This window comes from Mus caroli, chromosome 10, assembly GCF_900094665.2.
Source record: "Mus caroli chromosome 10, CAROLI_EIJ_v1.1, whole genome shotgun sequence".
Taxonomy (NCBI): Eukaryota; Metazoa; Chordata; class Mammalia; order Rodentia; family Muridae; genus Mus; species Mus caroli.
In genome coordinates, this window is record NC_034579.1 from 82,563,077 (window position 1) to 82,577,523 (window position 14,447).

The window sequence follows — 14,447 nt, forward strand, 5'->3', positions numbered from 1 at the left end:
GAGTTTAAAATAATACACAGAGAAACCCTGTCTAAAAAAAAAAAAAAAAAAAAAAAAAAAAAGTACATGTTACTTCCTATTGGAAAGATAGATTGAATAAAAATCCAGCCCTCTAGCTTCTTGTAATCATTTCATTAGTCTCAGAAAACTCAGAGCTCTTAATTTAAGCTAAGCCAAGTTAAGTTACTAGCTTGTGTATTGTGGGCGTGTGTGTTTGCGTGTGTATACATTTGTACATGGAGGTCAGAACACAGCTGTGTAGAGTTGGCTCTCTTCTAACTTTATGTAGGTTCCAAAGATGTCTCTGGGGTTGCCAGGCTTAGGAGACAACTTTTACCTCATGAGCTGTCTTGTGGCCCAAATAAGATGACCTTTAAAAGACTTATTTTTATGTCTTTGTCTTCGTGCTTGTGTCTGCATGTGTGTGTTGATGCCTTCAGAGGCCAGAAGAGGGTGTCAGACCCCTGGGGCTGGAGTTGCAGGCAGTTGGGAGCCACCTGTTACAGGGCTGAGAACTTAATTCTCTGGAGGAGGAGGAGTGAGTGCTCTTGAGCCCTGAGCCATGTCTGCGGCTCTGCCTTTAAAGAGTCTTACTTACTGTTGGATGTTTTGGAAAGATGGTGTGCATTTCTGGGTTGCCGGGGCTTTGCTTGTCGCTGAGCCCTCCGAGCTTGCTTCAGTCACAGCGCCACTTCCTCTTCCCCTGTCTCAGAGATCTTTGCTTTGTTCCCCTGTCTTCTGAGGCACAAAGTCAGCTTTTGTTCACTTGGTTTGCCATTTTTTTGAGACAGGTTTCTCTGTGTATCCCTGCCATGCTAGGATTAAAGGCATGCGCCACCTTCACCCGGCCAGTTGTGTTTGATTCTGAGATACAGTCTTCTTATGTAGCCCTGGCTACTTTGGAATTCACAGGAATCCACCTGGCTCTGCCTTTTTTTTTTTTTTTTTTTTCTCAGTATAGCCCTGGCTGTCCTGGAACTCACTTTGTAGACCAGGCTGGCCTCGAACTCAGAAATCCGCCTGCCTCTGCCTCCCGAGTGCTGGGATTAAAGGCATGCGCCACCACGCCCGGCTCTGGCTCTGCCTTTTAAGTGCTGGGATTAAAGGTCATTATGCCCTGCAATTCGTGTTTTTAATGGTTTGGGGGGTTGAATTTAGAGCCTTGTACACGCTAAACAAGAGTTCCACCATTGAACCGTATCTCTAGCTCAAAAACTGGATACATTTTATTTACTGAGATCACTTATAATTTATTGTCTGGCTAAGCAAATTTAGAGCAATCATTAAATAAAGCACTGAAAGTAATTATGCTTTGATTCATTTAGTAACAGTCAAATAGAATTTGCTCTGGAAAATTAAACGGATATTTCCCCTTTTTTTTTTTTTTTTAACAATTCCAACATATCCAGTTATTTGATGCTTAAATACCAGTTTTAGGCTACGTGGTACTTAGCTGTATTAGTCACTTTTTATGGCTGTGGTCGACTACTGTGACCAGGGCAACAGTAAAAAAGTTTATTGGGGCTTATGGTTCCAGAGGTTAGAGTCTAGGATGGAGTGACAGCATCAGAGCAGAAGTGGGAGGCCGAGTACTCACATCTCACACTGCAAGCAGGAACCAGGGAGAGAAATTTGAAATGGCACCATTTCTTTCAAAGCCAGCTCCCAGTGAGTTCCCTTTTCCAGTTGGGCCACACCTCCCGGCCCTCCTCAAACAGCACTTCCTGGTGGGGCCCATATTCAGATGCCTGAGAGTAGGTGAGGGGACATTCTCATTAGAGATCCCCACACTAAGGAAATGCTTTCTCTGGGGAGGACCATGGATTTGTCATTTCTTAGACTATCAACTTTGTAATGGTGTCAGAGTTGTAAGTCACAAAATTAATAGTTTCAAACCTGTGTTTAACTATTTTTCAGTGTAGCACCCTAGTGATGAGCTTCTTAGATCAAATTAAAATATACAGATTTTGTTTTGTTTTTTGAGACAAGGTTTTACCTTGTATAAAACCACCATAGTAGTTTTTAAGTCATAGAAGTATTCCTGCCTCAGCCTCCCAAGTAATAGGATAGCAGGTGTGTGCCACCGTGCTTGCCTGGGTATAAGGAGTTCGTTTTAAGGAACTGTGAAGTTGCTTTTGGTATAAAGGATTTTTTTAAATTAAATACTTTGTTTTTTTGAGGTTATAATACAATGACACCATTTCTCCTCCACTTTCTTCCCTCTGAGCCCTTCCTTACACTTCTCGCTCTTTAAAATTCTTGACCTCTGTTTTCTTCAATTATTACTATATATAATGGATTTTCAAAACAGCAGCTTTACTTAGGTCTGGTTCACATTATATAAAGTATCGTTTCAAAGAAACCAATTATTAAGTTCAATTTATAATTTTTGGGTTGCACAAGATTGTTAATGAAGTTAATTGCAACATTAGGATTTGATTTATAAACTCTTCCAGAGGTGGACCTGTAATTTCAGATGCGTGCTTCTAATTCTGGTATTTGGGAGGCAGGAGAATCATGAGATGAGCCCAGCCTGGACTCCATCCAAGGCGGGCTGTGGCTCAGTAGGATGCTGACGTAGCTTGAGATCCCTTACCCGTTAGAGCAAGAACTGCAAGTCACAGTGTTAGGAGATAGCTTTTTCCATCAACAGACGCTGGGATGTAAAATGTAGGGCCAGTGCCAGTTTATATTGTTGACCTTAAAACAAACACAAATGCAGTTTAAGTTTTGCCTTCTTTGTATGCATAAATTCTAAATGAAATAACTAATGTGTGAAAATGGAAATTAGCCACAGGAGTGAGTAGGTGAATATACTTAAGATTTCTGGATTGGGAACACCTTTCTGAAACCTTGGAAGGGTTTACGAAAGAATAGATTTAATTATAATCAGACCCCTCAAATTCAGATATGGTAAATATCAACAAATAAAACAGGAAATCAGGACTAGCAAGAACTCATTGAGGGAAGATTTACAGTTCTTTCTTTATGATAGGGTCTCTGCTGGCCTGAACTTGCTTGCTGCATACCTAGGCTAGCCTCAGACTTGATCTGTTGCCCCTGCCTTCCAGTACAAGATTGCTGTTCTGTCTTTCTTACTCTAGTGTTTTGGATACTTCCGTTTTATTTAGCATGTGTTGGGTGTCCAGGGTGGGTTTGACATTGTTCTTGAGTGTCACAAGTCTCTGTGTGTGTGTACTTCCCTTTATCCCTTCCTTGTTCCAGTTCTACTCCATTCGCTCCCTCCCCATCCAGCCTCCCTCCCCACTCTGCCTTCCTCCCTCCCCAGCCTGCCTCTCTTCCACTTCATGTCTGTTTGTCTTCTTTTCTTTTTTTATGACCCAATGAATTTCATTAGAGTTGTTTATAGGAACATGGACACACAAACACATATATTCTTCAACACAATGTCTTTATTGATATTTTCCCCCAAACTCAAGGATGCAAATTAATTAAAATGTTTTCCATTTTATTTAGGAAGAAGAGCTGAGAAAAGCCATTTTAGTGGTGTTTGCAAATAAGCAGGACATGGAACAGGCCATGACACCCTCAGAAATGGCAAATGCTCTTGGGTTACCTGCCCTGAAGGACCGGAAGTGGCAGATCTTTAAAACTTCAGCAACCAAAGGCACTGGCCTTGATGAGGCAATGGAATGGCAAGTATCATGTGTGAAGGCAGCTGTGCTGTGAGGGAAGCTACCTATTGGCAAGAGTTTGGCATGTAGCCCAGGATAGACCCTGCTTTCAGCCTTAGTGTAGAGCTTACCAGTGTGCTTTAACATCTGGCCTATGATGCAGTGTTGGTTTTTTTGAGGATGACATTTAGATAGCAGCTGGTTGGCAGCTCTTCCATCCTTTCTCCCACTGCCTTCATATATCTTTCAGCACACTTACATGACTATAGTTACTAGGTAAGCTGGCTCTCTGATTTATTTCCCGTCTTCCAGAAATTAAGCTAAGGCTGGCTTCTTGTCAAGCATGCTGGTACTCCACTCCAGCACAAGCATGCTGGTACTCCACTCCAGCACTTGGAAGATTATGCTGGACAGTTACTATGAGGTTGAGGCTAGCCTGGTTTACTTAGAAAGATCAAGGCCAGCTAAGGCTACATAGTGAAACTCTGGTGCAATCCCCTCCATCTAAAAAAGGATTATCTACGATCCCACCACCTTACCTTGAAAATGAAGTTCTGTGCCCTTGTCACAGACCAGAGACAGTGTTTGCTGTCTTAGTTTATAGCTGTTCCGCAGATGTATTGACTCCAGCTTGTTGAGAATATAAATTCGTTTTTACTTCTGAACTGTGCATATGGACAACCTAGTAGTTTATAATCTCAACACTTTGGAGGCAGAGGCAAGGTGGTCAGGAATTCAAGGCCACCTTCGGGTACTTGGTGAGTTCAAAGTTTGTCTCAGAAAAGGCAGAATAAATAAAAATCCATACTTAGTAGATAGTAATCTTAGTCTTTGTAATCTACCTCCACTGCAAAATTTATATTATTGCCGTTCATGCTTTATACTTTAGAAGTTAGTTTTGTTAAACTATTGCCCTTTGTTTCTCCAGGTTAGTTGAAACCCTGAAAAGCAGACAGTGAGCCCATTCACGTCAGCGCCTGTGAACCAACGCTCCATCACACACTCATCGGAACCAGTCAGATGTGCTTCCTGTGAGTGCTGGGACTGTGTGCTTCCGGCATAGACAGACCTGCCTGACTTCAATATTTGTAATAAATATAAAAACAAGTATTTGGTGAGAGGGTTAGCTTGATTCAATCACCCAAATGGTTTATGTAATGTAAAATATTTCTTCCTGGTTTTCATGTGTTAAGGTATATATTCTATTTGTATGGAATTCTTACTCAGATACAGTTCTATTAAAGAATGTATACTCTTAGGGGGAACCCTCCTATTTTTAAATTAGTGGTTGCATCTTGTTTGTATAAACACTAATATTTAGCTCAGACTCTTTGCCCCTTAAAATGAATTAAGGCTTTCCAAAGATTAGTCTTAGCGAAGTAGATTAGAAATACAGTGTATAATCTTCATTTGCTTAACTGACTAGTTTATTTTGTTGGCTCACTTTACTGACTTACGTTATTTTACAGTACTTCTACTTGTCAAAAGAAGTTCGTGTATGTTGACCTGAACTTTGTGCAGGAACTGTAAGAAGGTGGGGCTCTGCTCTGTTGCTCTGCTAGGCCCTAGACAGTGAGGTAGGGTTCAGAGTCAGGCTTGTGGGTCAGAAACTTGTGTCCTAAATAAATCATACTGTCTACGGATATCCAACACTGGGAACACAGACACCTAGGTGTGGTGGCACACACTTGTAGTCCCAGTACTCAGGAGACAGAGGTGGGAAGACCCAAGAGTTCAGCTTTGTGGTGAATCTGAGGCCAGCCTGGGCTCCTTGAGACTATGTCTCAAAACAAAACAAAAAAACCAACCAATCAAAAAAATTATGCTCAAGTAGTTATGGATTTCAAAGTAATGTTTATATAAACTTGTCTATGCTAGTAAAATGATAAGGGATACGGTCTGCACTATCCCAAATGGCTGTTTGATGAGTTCACAACACAATACAAAACCTTCACATGAAAAGAAATAAAAAGCAATTTTAATAAGCAGTAACGAGATGTCTTTAGTGTCTTCCATTCATTTACCTTGGTATGAAATTGGCTAAAAGTAAAAATCTTACTGGTTCTGTAGCAAAAATATTCCAAGTTTTAAAGAGTAGGTATACTGTGTAGGTTTTAAGATTGTCGTCTAAGGAATTTTCTGAACAGTAACCTACCACAGTGAGCAGCATGGTCCATATGTTACTAACACTGTGGCTCTTTCAGTAAGTTGGACAACTGGCATTTAAAAATATGGCATTGGGGCTGGAGAGATGGCTCAAAGAGCACTGACTGATCTTCCAGAGGTCCTGAGTTCAATTCCCAGCAACCACATGGTGACTCACAACTATCTGTAAATGGGACCTGAGGACAGCAACAGCGTATGCACATATATAAAATAATCTTTGAAAAAAAAAAATTAGGCATTGATAGAGACTTGGGCTCTAGCCTTTCCTGCCATATATGTGGTAAGTGAATGGGATCTTTAAGCTCCATGCTGGCCTCAAACTCCCAGTGATCCTCATGTCTGCTTCCTGTAGCACTGAAGTTGTGGCTGTGTAACCACTGTAGCCAGCTTGGGATTCATAACCTTTTTGTTCTTGCCTCTTTATAGTTGAATTTATTTGAAATCTTTCTAGGAACTTCCTTCCTCCAGGCACAGTTATTCTCAGTGTGACTGATCAACACAAAATGAACAATGGGTAGAGGCTTTTGTCTTTGTATGAATACCAGTAGCTATACAGTTGGTCATTCCATTTCATTGGGATATATTCATACTTGAGGTCAGCAGTGGCTCAGTAGATTGTTGGGTATGGAAGGGTGAGCATCAATATCTTATAACCAGCACATGTGTAAAAAGCCAGACATATTTTCCAGCCCAATGCTGGAGACAGTCTAGCCAGTCTTGAAATGGCAAGGTCCAGTGAGAATCCTGTCTCATAAAGTAAGGTGTGATATGCTCGAAGATGGAATCGTCAATTCCTATGACCTTCACATCTACACACACAGATAAGTGGACCCCTTGCCCCTAATATATACCTGCAAAAATATATTTAAGTTACAGATTTAAGCAGATTCAACCTTAGAAGCAACTGGCAAAGTTTCAGTGAAACCATACAAAGTTAAAATGTTAACCACTGAGCTATCTGGAAGGAAAGCTTGTGATACAGTGGAAATTCTCTTTTTCCACTACGGACAGCACTTTAGTCTTTGACACATACAGGACAAGCCCTTACTGCATCTTTTTCTAAAAGTGCCTTGCTTTGTTGGTTCACTACCTTGTCTTCCATTTCAGTTTTAGAATTGGCTTTATTAACTACTTATGAACTTTGGGGGGGGGGGGTTTGCTTCTATATGTACCCAACCAATGGGATGAACTTGGGGAAAACAGCATTTAATGATACTAACCCACCAGTATGGCTGCATCTATTTGTACAGATTTCTAAATGCCTTCTGACAAGTTTACATGGTATCATACTTTGTCTTACTTACTTGTCATCCCCCTCACACACACCTGAGACAGGGTTTCTCTGTGTAGCCCTGGCTGTCCTGGAACTCACTTTGTAGACCAGGCTGGCCTCGAACTCAGAAATCCACCTGCCTTTGCCTCCCAAGTGCTGGGATTAAAGGCGTGCGCCACCACTGCCTGGCTACTTGTTTCTAGTCTCTTCTTTATATTTGCTTTTTGAGGCAGGATCTATGTTTTCATACTCAGAGATCACTTGCCTCTGACACCAGCATGTTGGGATTAAAGGTATGCAACACCACACCAGGATTTTTGTGAAAAGGTTGACTTTAAATCATGTCATGCTGTATCATAGTCTTTCAGGCAGGAGTAGCATATAAAACATTTTAATTAAAAAAAATACAAGTATGGTTACATAAAATATACAGATCTATGCCAAAGTTTTAACTTAATTTCTTTTGGTTGAGACCGGGTCTCTGTCGAAATCCTCTTGTCTGAGCCTTCCAAGTCCAGAGATTACAGGTGATATTCAGCCCAGTACCCTAACACAGGACGCTCAGGTTTTCACCCTGGTGGAGCCAGCTGAGTTGATGCACACGAGAGACCTCACTCCACCATTGCAAAGTCTCTGAGGCTGTGGGACTTTTGTCTCTTGGCCTTATAGCCAGGACGCAGGAACTCTATCTTCCTCTTCTTTGCTTCACTCTTATTTTTATGTTTCTTCAGCTTCTTCTTGGCAGCAATATCGGGATTGGTTACAAACTTGAAGAGAATCCAGAAATCTTTCATTACTTTTAAAGTACATGTGAAGAGAATCCCCCAAATTACACGCAGAGCAACATGTGTCATTAATGAAACTCCTCCTCCGAAGCCTTCATTCCCCTCCCAGGGAACAGTGGCACACGTGTGCATGCATACCCCTAGTTGAAAGCACTTGTTAAGCCAGTAGACAAGCCACACTTATAACCGCAAACTCACCTCCAGGGCCTTCCTCTTTTTCCGGAGAGCCCTCTTCTCACTAGCCTGTTTCTGGACAGAGGCAAAGGCTAGTGAGAAGCTCTCCAGCCCAACCAGCTTTTTGAGTAATTCTATGATTTCCTGGGATAGATTCTTCAGCACAGGATCTAATCACAGAAAGAAAAGATTAGAAGCAATCACATCAAAGAAGTAACCTCTGAAGTCCTATGTTGTCATGACAACACAAATCTGAAACTGGTTTCTGAGTGCCTAAGATGGGAGGGTGTGGAACCTTTGCCAGATGGAACGAGACAGCAGGAACCTGGGTTCCCTCCGTGAGCCTGCTCTGTTCTGCAGCTGTGGAGGAGGTAGGACTTCTCTGGCCTCTGGTGTACAGGTCAGAGCTGGGCCCACAGCATTGTTCTGTGATGAGAGGCTGAGAAGCTGTATTCTTTCCTACCCTCCCTGTCTCCCTCTCTGTAAAATGCAAATCAGCCACAGAGTTTGCCTAAGGGGAATTACGATGTCTACCAAGTCCCTAACACAGAATGGACTGTTTTGAATACTCTAGGCACCAAAGAATATCACTTCAACACGAACACAAAGTACAGTGAGCAAAAGATGGACTAGGCTGAACAGCTAAAACCAGTCTTCTAAATGTGCGGATAACTATAGCATTAGGTAGAAGAACCTTAGGACCAATTGCTAAGACCGCAATGAAATCATACACTAATTTCTATTTTCTTTCTATTAGTTATTTAGGCCACACATTTAAAAAACTACATTATGAGGTATTTGTAAATAAGCAAAACATGAAAACCTGGGATCTAACATCAAGTCTGCTTCCTTTGTCTTATATTTAAACTGTTCTGAAGTTTTTTTATTTTCTTTTTTGAGATTCTTTTCCCATGTAGCTCAAGCAAAGCCCAAACTCCCAGTTTTCCTGACTGAGTGTGCTGGGGCGGCAGGTACACAACACCTGTCCAGCTCCCTGTGAGGTTTAGGATACCCCAAGCCTGCCCGACAGTATAGTCATCATTTTGTACAAGTGAAACATTTTTAAAGACTGTTTCACTGTGTAGTCTTGGCTATCCTTGAATTTGTCAAGATCCATCTGCCTCAGGAGTCAAACTCAACACCATTCACTTTTGCCACGACTGGAAGCACACAAAGTTTGTTCAATACAATGGAAAATGTTTGTCAATTAACTGTTTTCTTCCTTTAACTCTAGCAGGAAAGGAAGACAGGAAGAGGTCATCCAGTATCCAGGAGAGAAGGAAGGGTCCCAGTGTGCAGACCTCAGGACACTGATGGCAGGGTTACCTTGCTCCGCAAAGGTGCTGTTGAGTTCTCGAAACAGGGGAGCGATGATCAGTGGGAGGTAGGGCTTTACCCGGTCTACTCCAAGATCCACAGCTACGGCACCAAGGAACTTAAAGATGCAGGTTCTCTGAAAGAAGACAGTGTTTCCACTTGAAATGTTTCTGCTCAAAATTCAGTCATGTAAGCAGTGTTCATTTGAAAAGCAGAGTTCAGATATTGTTGCAGTGTTAGGTTCAAAATATAAAATCCCAAGGATCCGAAAGTCTCACGAATAACATTAAAATACTCAACAAAAACCCCCAAGCCCCCAAACATCCCAAACCTAAAACTACCAAATTTCAGGCATCAGGCATTGTAACTGTCTGCCTCTATGTAGCACTTGGGAGACTGAGGCAGGCATCCTTCAAGTACAAGTTTCAGACAGCTTAGGATAGACAGCAAGTTCAGTCAAACGAATCAGAACCCGTGTTAGGCTGGGGGTAGTGGTGCAGGCACTCAGGAGGCAGAGGCAGGTGAATCTAAGTTTGAGGTTAGGCTGGTCTAGATAGTGAGTTGCAGGACTGTCAGAGTTATACAGAGAAATCCTCTCTCCAAACACTAAAACCCAACCAACCAACCAACCAACCAACCAACCAACCAACCAACCAACCAACCAAAAGCCCTGTGTGAAAAACAGGAGCCAGGCATACACCTCTGATGCCAGCATTCGGGAGGCAGAGGTAGGCAGAGCCCTGTGAATTCCAGGAGGGCAGAGCTGAGCTGAGCAGTGCCCCAGGCCAGCCAGAACTATGTAGTAAGCGGAGACCCCTTCTTAGACAACAAAGCTTTTCAGTTGTCCTGTTGCTGTACCTTTAAGGGGTTTCTGGGCGAATAGGCTGCTTCCAGCTTAGCCATTCGGGACAGCTTCTGGATCAGCCACATCAATGTCGCCGGCTTGCTGGTCTCTTCCTTCTTTTCTCTGTCCGACTCCGTCTTCCCACCTACACCAGCCTTCTCTTCCGCCGCCTCTCTGGCCAGAGCATCTGCTAAAGTGTCTTGTTCTTCTGAGTCCTTTACCTCTCCTCGATTGTTCCCAGATTCAAGTTCCAGCAAATATAAGACTTTTGCTATGAACAGTAAATTCTTAACAACCTTGAAAGTGTGGAGGGGGGAGGTTAGAAACAAGTGTGGCTTGTTGGAGCCTAACCATCCTAAGGTGCAGTAGACAGAGACTGTGGGCTCAGCACTGTGCACTGATGCCTGTGTGCTTCAAACTCTTAAGTTCTACAGAGCGCAGCCAAATTCACCGTCATGTAACTGTCTCTACCTGGCTTAGCTCTGTCCTCAAAAACCACAGAACAGGTAAGAATTTCTCTATGGAATAACCATTTTTGTTTTACCTTGCACTAAACTCTTTGACTGCAATTATGCAGCAGTAATACTAACTGACTAGTTGCCTCCTCTCCATGCTCTGATTTAACTACAGAAGGCCTCTCTGAGCGCTTATTACCAGGAACAAATCAAAAACAAGACGAAGCTCAGTTCTTCTAAGTCCCAGTAAGGTACAATGTTACTGTGGGCAACCAGGACTCAACAGTCTTTAGAATTTAATTCTGCTGTCCATCCCTTCCCCGACCCTGCCATATGATAAACCATGTTACCATTTACTTTTTAAAGATAAGAGTTGAGACCTGTAGCCCAGGCTGGCCTCAAACTGCTGGCAAGCCTCCCACCTCAGCCTCTCAAGGGCTGGGATTACAGGCATGAGCTATTATACTGGTCACAATTACATTTCCTCTTATGGAAGTACATGAACCATTTTTTAAGAATGGGATAATGTATCTTTTTTAAGGACACCAATTTTTAGGTCAAACTGTGAACCACATTCTTTCTCTTTAACTTCCGGGGGAGAAGGAAATTCATTATCAGGTTGTACTCCAACACCTAACCCATCAATGAACCCTTTTAAAAGCTTTAGTCACTAAGCAGACTTGGGAATGGTGGTGAAGCCACGTTATTCCAGTATGAACCAGAGTCAACTAGACATGCATGTACAGCTAGCTGCCTACATACTGGAGTGGATGTTTACACTTCATGAAATATGCCAGACACTAAAGCTGGCTAAAAACCAAAGAAAGCAAATAACAATTGCAAGCCTATGCTTAGTCGGCCCGCTCTCTCATCCTAAGACGACTCCATACACTCTTACCTGCTCTCCCAGAGACTCATCTAAGAATTTGGAATGCAGCTGGTGGCATGAAGCCAGGGAGATACTCTTCATCTGTGAGAGGAAACGGACATTAGCACACAGACAGCACATTTGCTGGATTATTAAAAAACAAAAACAAAAATAAAAAAATCCACCAACCAACCAAAAAACCCCAGTCACGTGTAACAGCTGGGTACAGTGGCACTCCTCTGAAATCCGAGCACACCAGGCACCTGAGCCGGAGGAGCCCAGTGAATTCAAGGCCAGCCTGGCAAACACAGTGAGCTCCACAACTCCTTTATGTTAGGAGAATCCCGAACCCCCAACCCCAACAATAACCCCAAACAAAGCTGCTATTAATCCCATGTGCAGCAAGGCACCAGGGGGAGCGTCTACCACCCAGGGGACGGGTGAGCCCCAGGCAATCCATACAGCACAGCAAACATCTCACTCCACTTAGAAGGGAAGAAATGGCTTCAGAGAAACTGTATCTTAACAAACATACAAGCCATAACCACAAAACCCACGCTAGGCATGGAGTGGTGCAACTCCCAGGACGTGGAAGGCAGGAGGTCACAGTAACTCTCAGGTCAGCTTGATTTTAGGCTAGCTAGGGCTATGCCAAGCCTGTCTTTAAAAAAATAAAATAATAAAAAAAAAAGGTACCTTCTGGCCAAGGTCACTTGTTAGGAACCTGACTGCTATAGGGTCTGAGGTCTTCTTTTTGGTCTTTTTGCCTTTCCACTTTTGAATGAGCTCCTCTGGTTGGCAAGAGGCAAAGAGCAATCCGAAAATCTGGGCTGCTGTGAGCCACACCCAGCTGTGTGGGTGTCTGAGGTGAGAGTGCACATGATCTGAAAGAGCAGAATGCATGGTCAGGCACCCCACACTTTCCTGACTCCCTGGACAGGAACATGAACAGAGGGAAGCATGCACGGAGCCTCTCTTATGGGCTTAGACGGAGGAGCTAAAGAGAAAAATGACTGTCTCTGCTTTCCAAGTCACTGAGACTGGGGATAAGAGGTAGAGACAACAATTATAATGTTAACTGTATGGTAAATGATGCATGAAACACACACACCCACACTCCCCCCACGCCCCACCGTTCCCTATGAACTGGTGCCACAGTGCCAGGTTCAGAACTCAGGGAGATAAGATGTGGTTCTCAGGCCACGTGTATAGGTCAGAAATGTAAATGTGTACACAGATACACGCTTAGTTTTACGAGAAACTGGAGATAGAAAGGATCATTTCTTTCTGAGCACTTCCTAAGTATGTGCTATGGTAACCCCTCAGCCACCACAACTGTGATGGAGAGCTGCAGCTTTATCTTACAGAGGAAAGAGATGCTCCCGGGAGGCTGGGGACATGCAGAGTCAGGCTGGGCCTCAGCCCGACCCCACCCAGAACTCATAGTGCTTCAGCAATAGGATGGATACAAGGCCTCTCCATCACTGCTCCTGGCAGGTAAAACTGTGAGGCTAATGTGACTGTCAGTTAACTGCGGCATTCTACATGAGTATCCATTTACTGACTAATCTAAACTTATACGTTAAAGTTCAGGGTTACACTGTGCATTCAGAGACTTCTATATAGTACACAGGAATTTAATGTCCTCAAGTGAAAGGGCATCTACTGAGCTGTACTGTCATGACATGCTGGCTGACTACACTAGGACACTAGTGTCTCTAGGGAGCTAAGCTACCATGGAAAACATCTACTTCATAAAGGGACTGGATGGAGATACACTGTGTGCGGATCTCAAACCGTATTGCAAACAATCTTACCCCCTCTCCCTCCCTCTACTCCTTATTAACAAGGGCCCTCAGAGAGGGTTCTTAACTATAGGTCTCATCTCAGCAAAGCTGGGAGAAGACAGGAAGGAAAGGGGGATGAGGAAGGAAGAGCTGGTGTCTGTGTGCAGGCACGGGGAGTGTGTGAAGGAAGCCCTCCCAAAGCACTTCCATGTTTGCCTTTTCAAAACTCAATGTCCTCTGTTTCAAAGATAAAATGTGCTAGTGACGAAGAAATACCCTTTCCCCCCAGATTTCAGTGTAATAATCTGATGGGACCCTTTAGGGTTTTTTTTCCTTATGGACTTAAAAAAAAATAGTTTCTGTAGTGTTCTTATTAAAATTTCAAGTACTTTCAATACTTTTATCACAACTACTATGTTGTTAGATTAAATATAATACTTACTCCAGATTTTACTCAACGTCTCAGAGGGCTTGGTAAAGTGAATAATGTTACACTCCTTGATGAGTTTCCTCATCAGTGTGAGAAAACCGAACAGCAGGCGATCTGCAGCCTTTTCTTCTGTCTCCTCTATGATCTAAACACACGGAGAAGGCATGCCAGTTAATAATGTCCTGGAAGCACCCAATACATGTCTCTCTAGCATGTATGTTTCTACTAGGCTTCTCAACCACAGCAAGGCACTGCCCCCAGCCCCTTTACCAATTTTGCCAGTACCATGTCCACCTCCCAGCTGTGATAACCAAAAATGTGTTTGGATAGTGTCAGATATATCCTGTGTAGTAAGATGCCCTAGCTGAGGGTCTCTGATCTTCATAGATCATGGAAGATAACTTGCCTTCACCCCTACTGACTTTTTAGATAGTATCTCACTGTTTATACCAAGCTGGTGTCAAACTCCTAATTATGCTTCAGGCTCCCAAGTGCTTGGGATTAAAGGTATGCACACCACAGCAGGCCACCCCTGGGATTATAGGTGTGCATCAAGACAGCAGGCTGTTTCTTGCTTGTTTTTGTGGTGTTTGGGTAAACACTACTGTGGAAATACTCCCTTTACCAGCTGGATTGCATTCTTGCTTTTACTAACAACAACAAAAAAATACATGTTTAAATACATACTAACTCAACCTGAGTGCTTTGAGAAA

At 43.0% G+C, this 14,447-nt stretch overlaps 2 protein-coding genes across 2 annotated transcripts in view; one reads left to right on the forward strand and one right to left on the reverse strand.

Moving 5' to 3' along the window:
* Arl1 (ADP ribosylation factor like GTPase 1) overlaps positions 1–5,627 on the forward strand; it is a 12,618-nt gene extending 6,991 nt beyond the window's left edge. Inside the window, exons 5-6 of the mRNA XM_021175363.2 lie at positions 3,478–3,656; positions 4,564–5,627. Coding sequence (XP_021031022.1) covers positions 3,478–3,656; positions 4,564–4,594 — 210 coding nt within the window. The 3' untranslated portion in view covers positions 4,595–5,627. The remainder of the gene's footprint in view (positions 1–3,477; positions 3,657–4,563) is intronic.
* Positions 5,628–7,278: 1,651 nt separating this feature from the next.
* Positions 7,279–14,447, reverse strand: part of Utp20 (UTP20 small subunit processome component) — an 81,229-nt gene continuing 74,060 nt past the window's right edge. The window contains exons 56-62 of the mRNA XM_021175362.2: positions 13,747–13,879; positions 12,214–12,401; positions 11,548–11,619; positions 10,209–10,490; positions 9,360–9,486; positions 8,058–8,203; positions 7,279–7,841 (exon numbers count right to left, since the gene is read on the reverse strand). Coding sequence (XP_021031021.1) covers positions 7,686–7,841; positions 8,058–8,203; positions 9,360–9,486; positions 10,209–10,490; positions 11,548–11,619; positions 12,214–12,401; positions 13,747–13,879 — 1,104 coding nt within the window. The 3' untranslated portion in view covers positions 7,279–7,685. The remainder of the gene's footprint in view (positions 7,842–8,057; positions 8,204–9,359; positions 9,487–10,208; positions 10,491–11,547; positions 11,620–12,213; positions 12,402–13,746; positions 13,880–14,447) is intronic.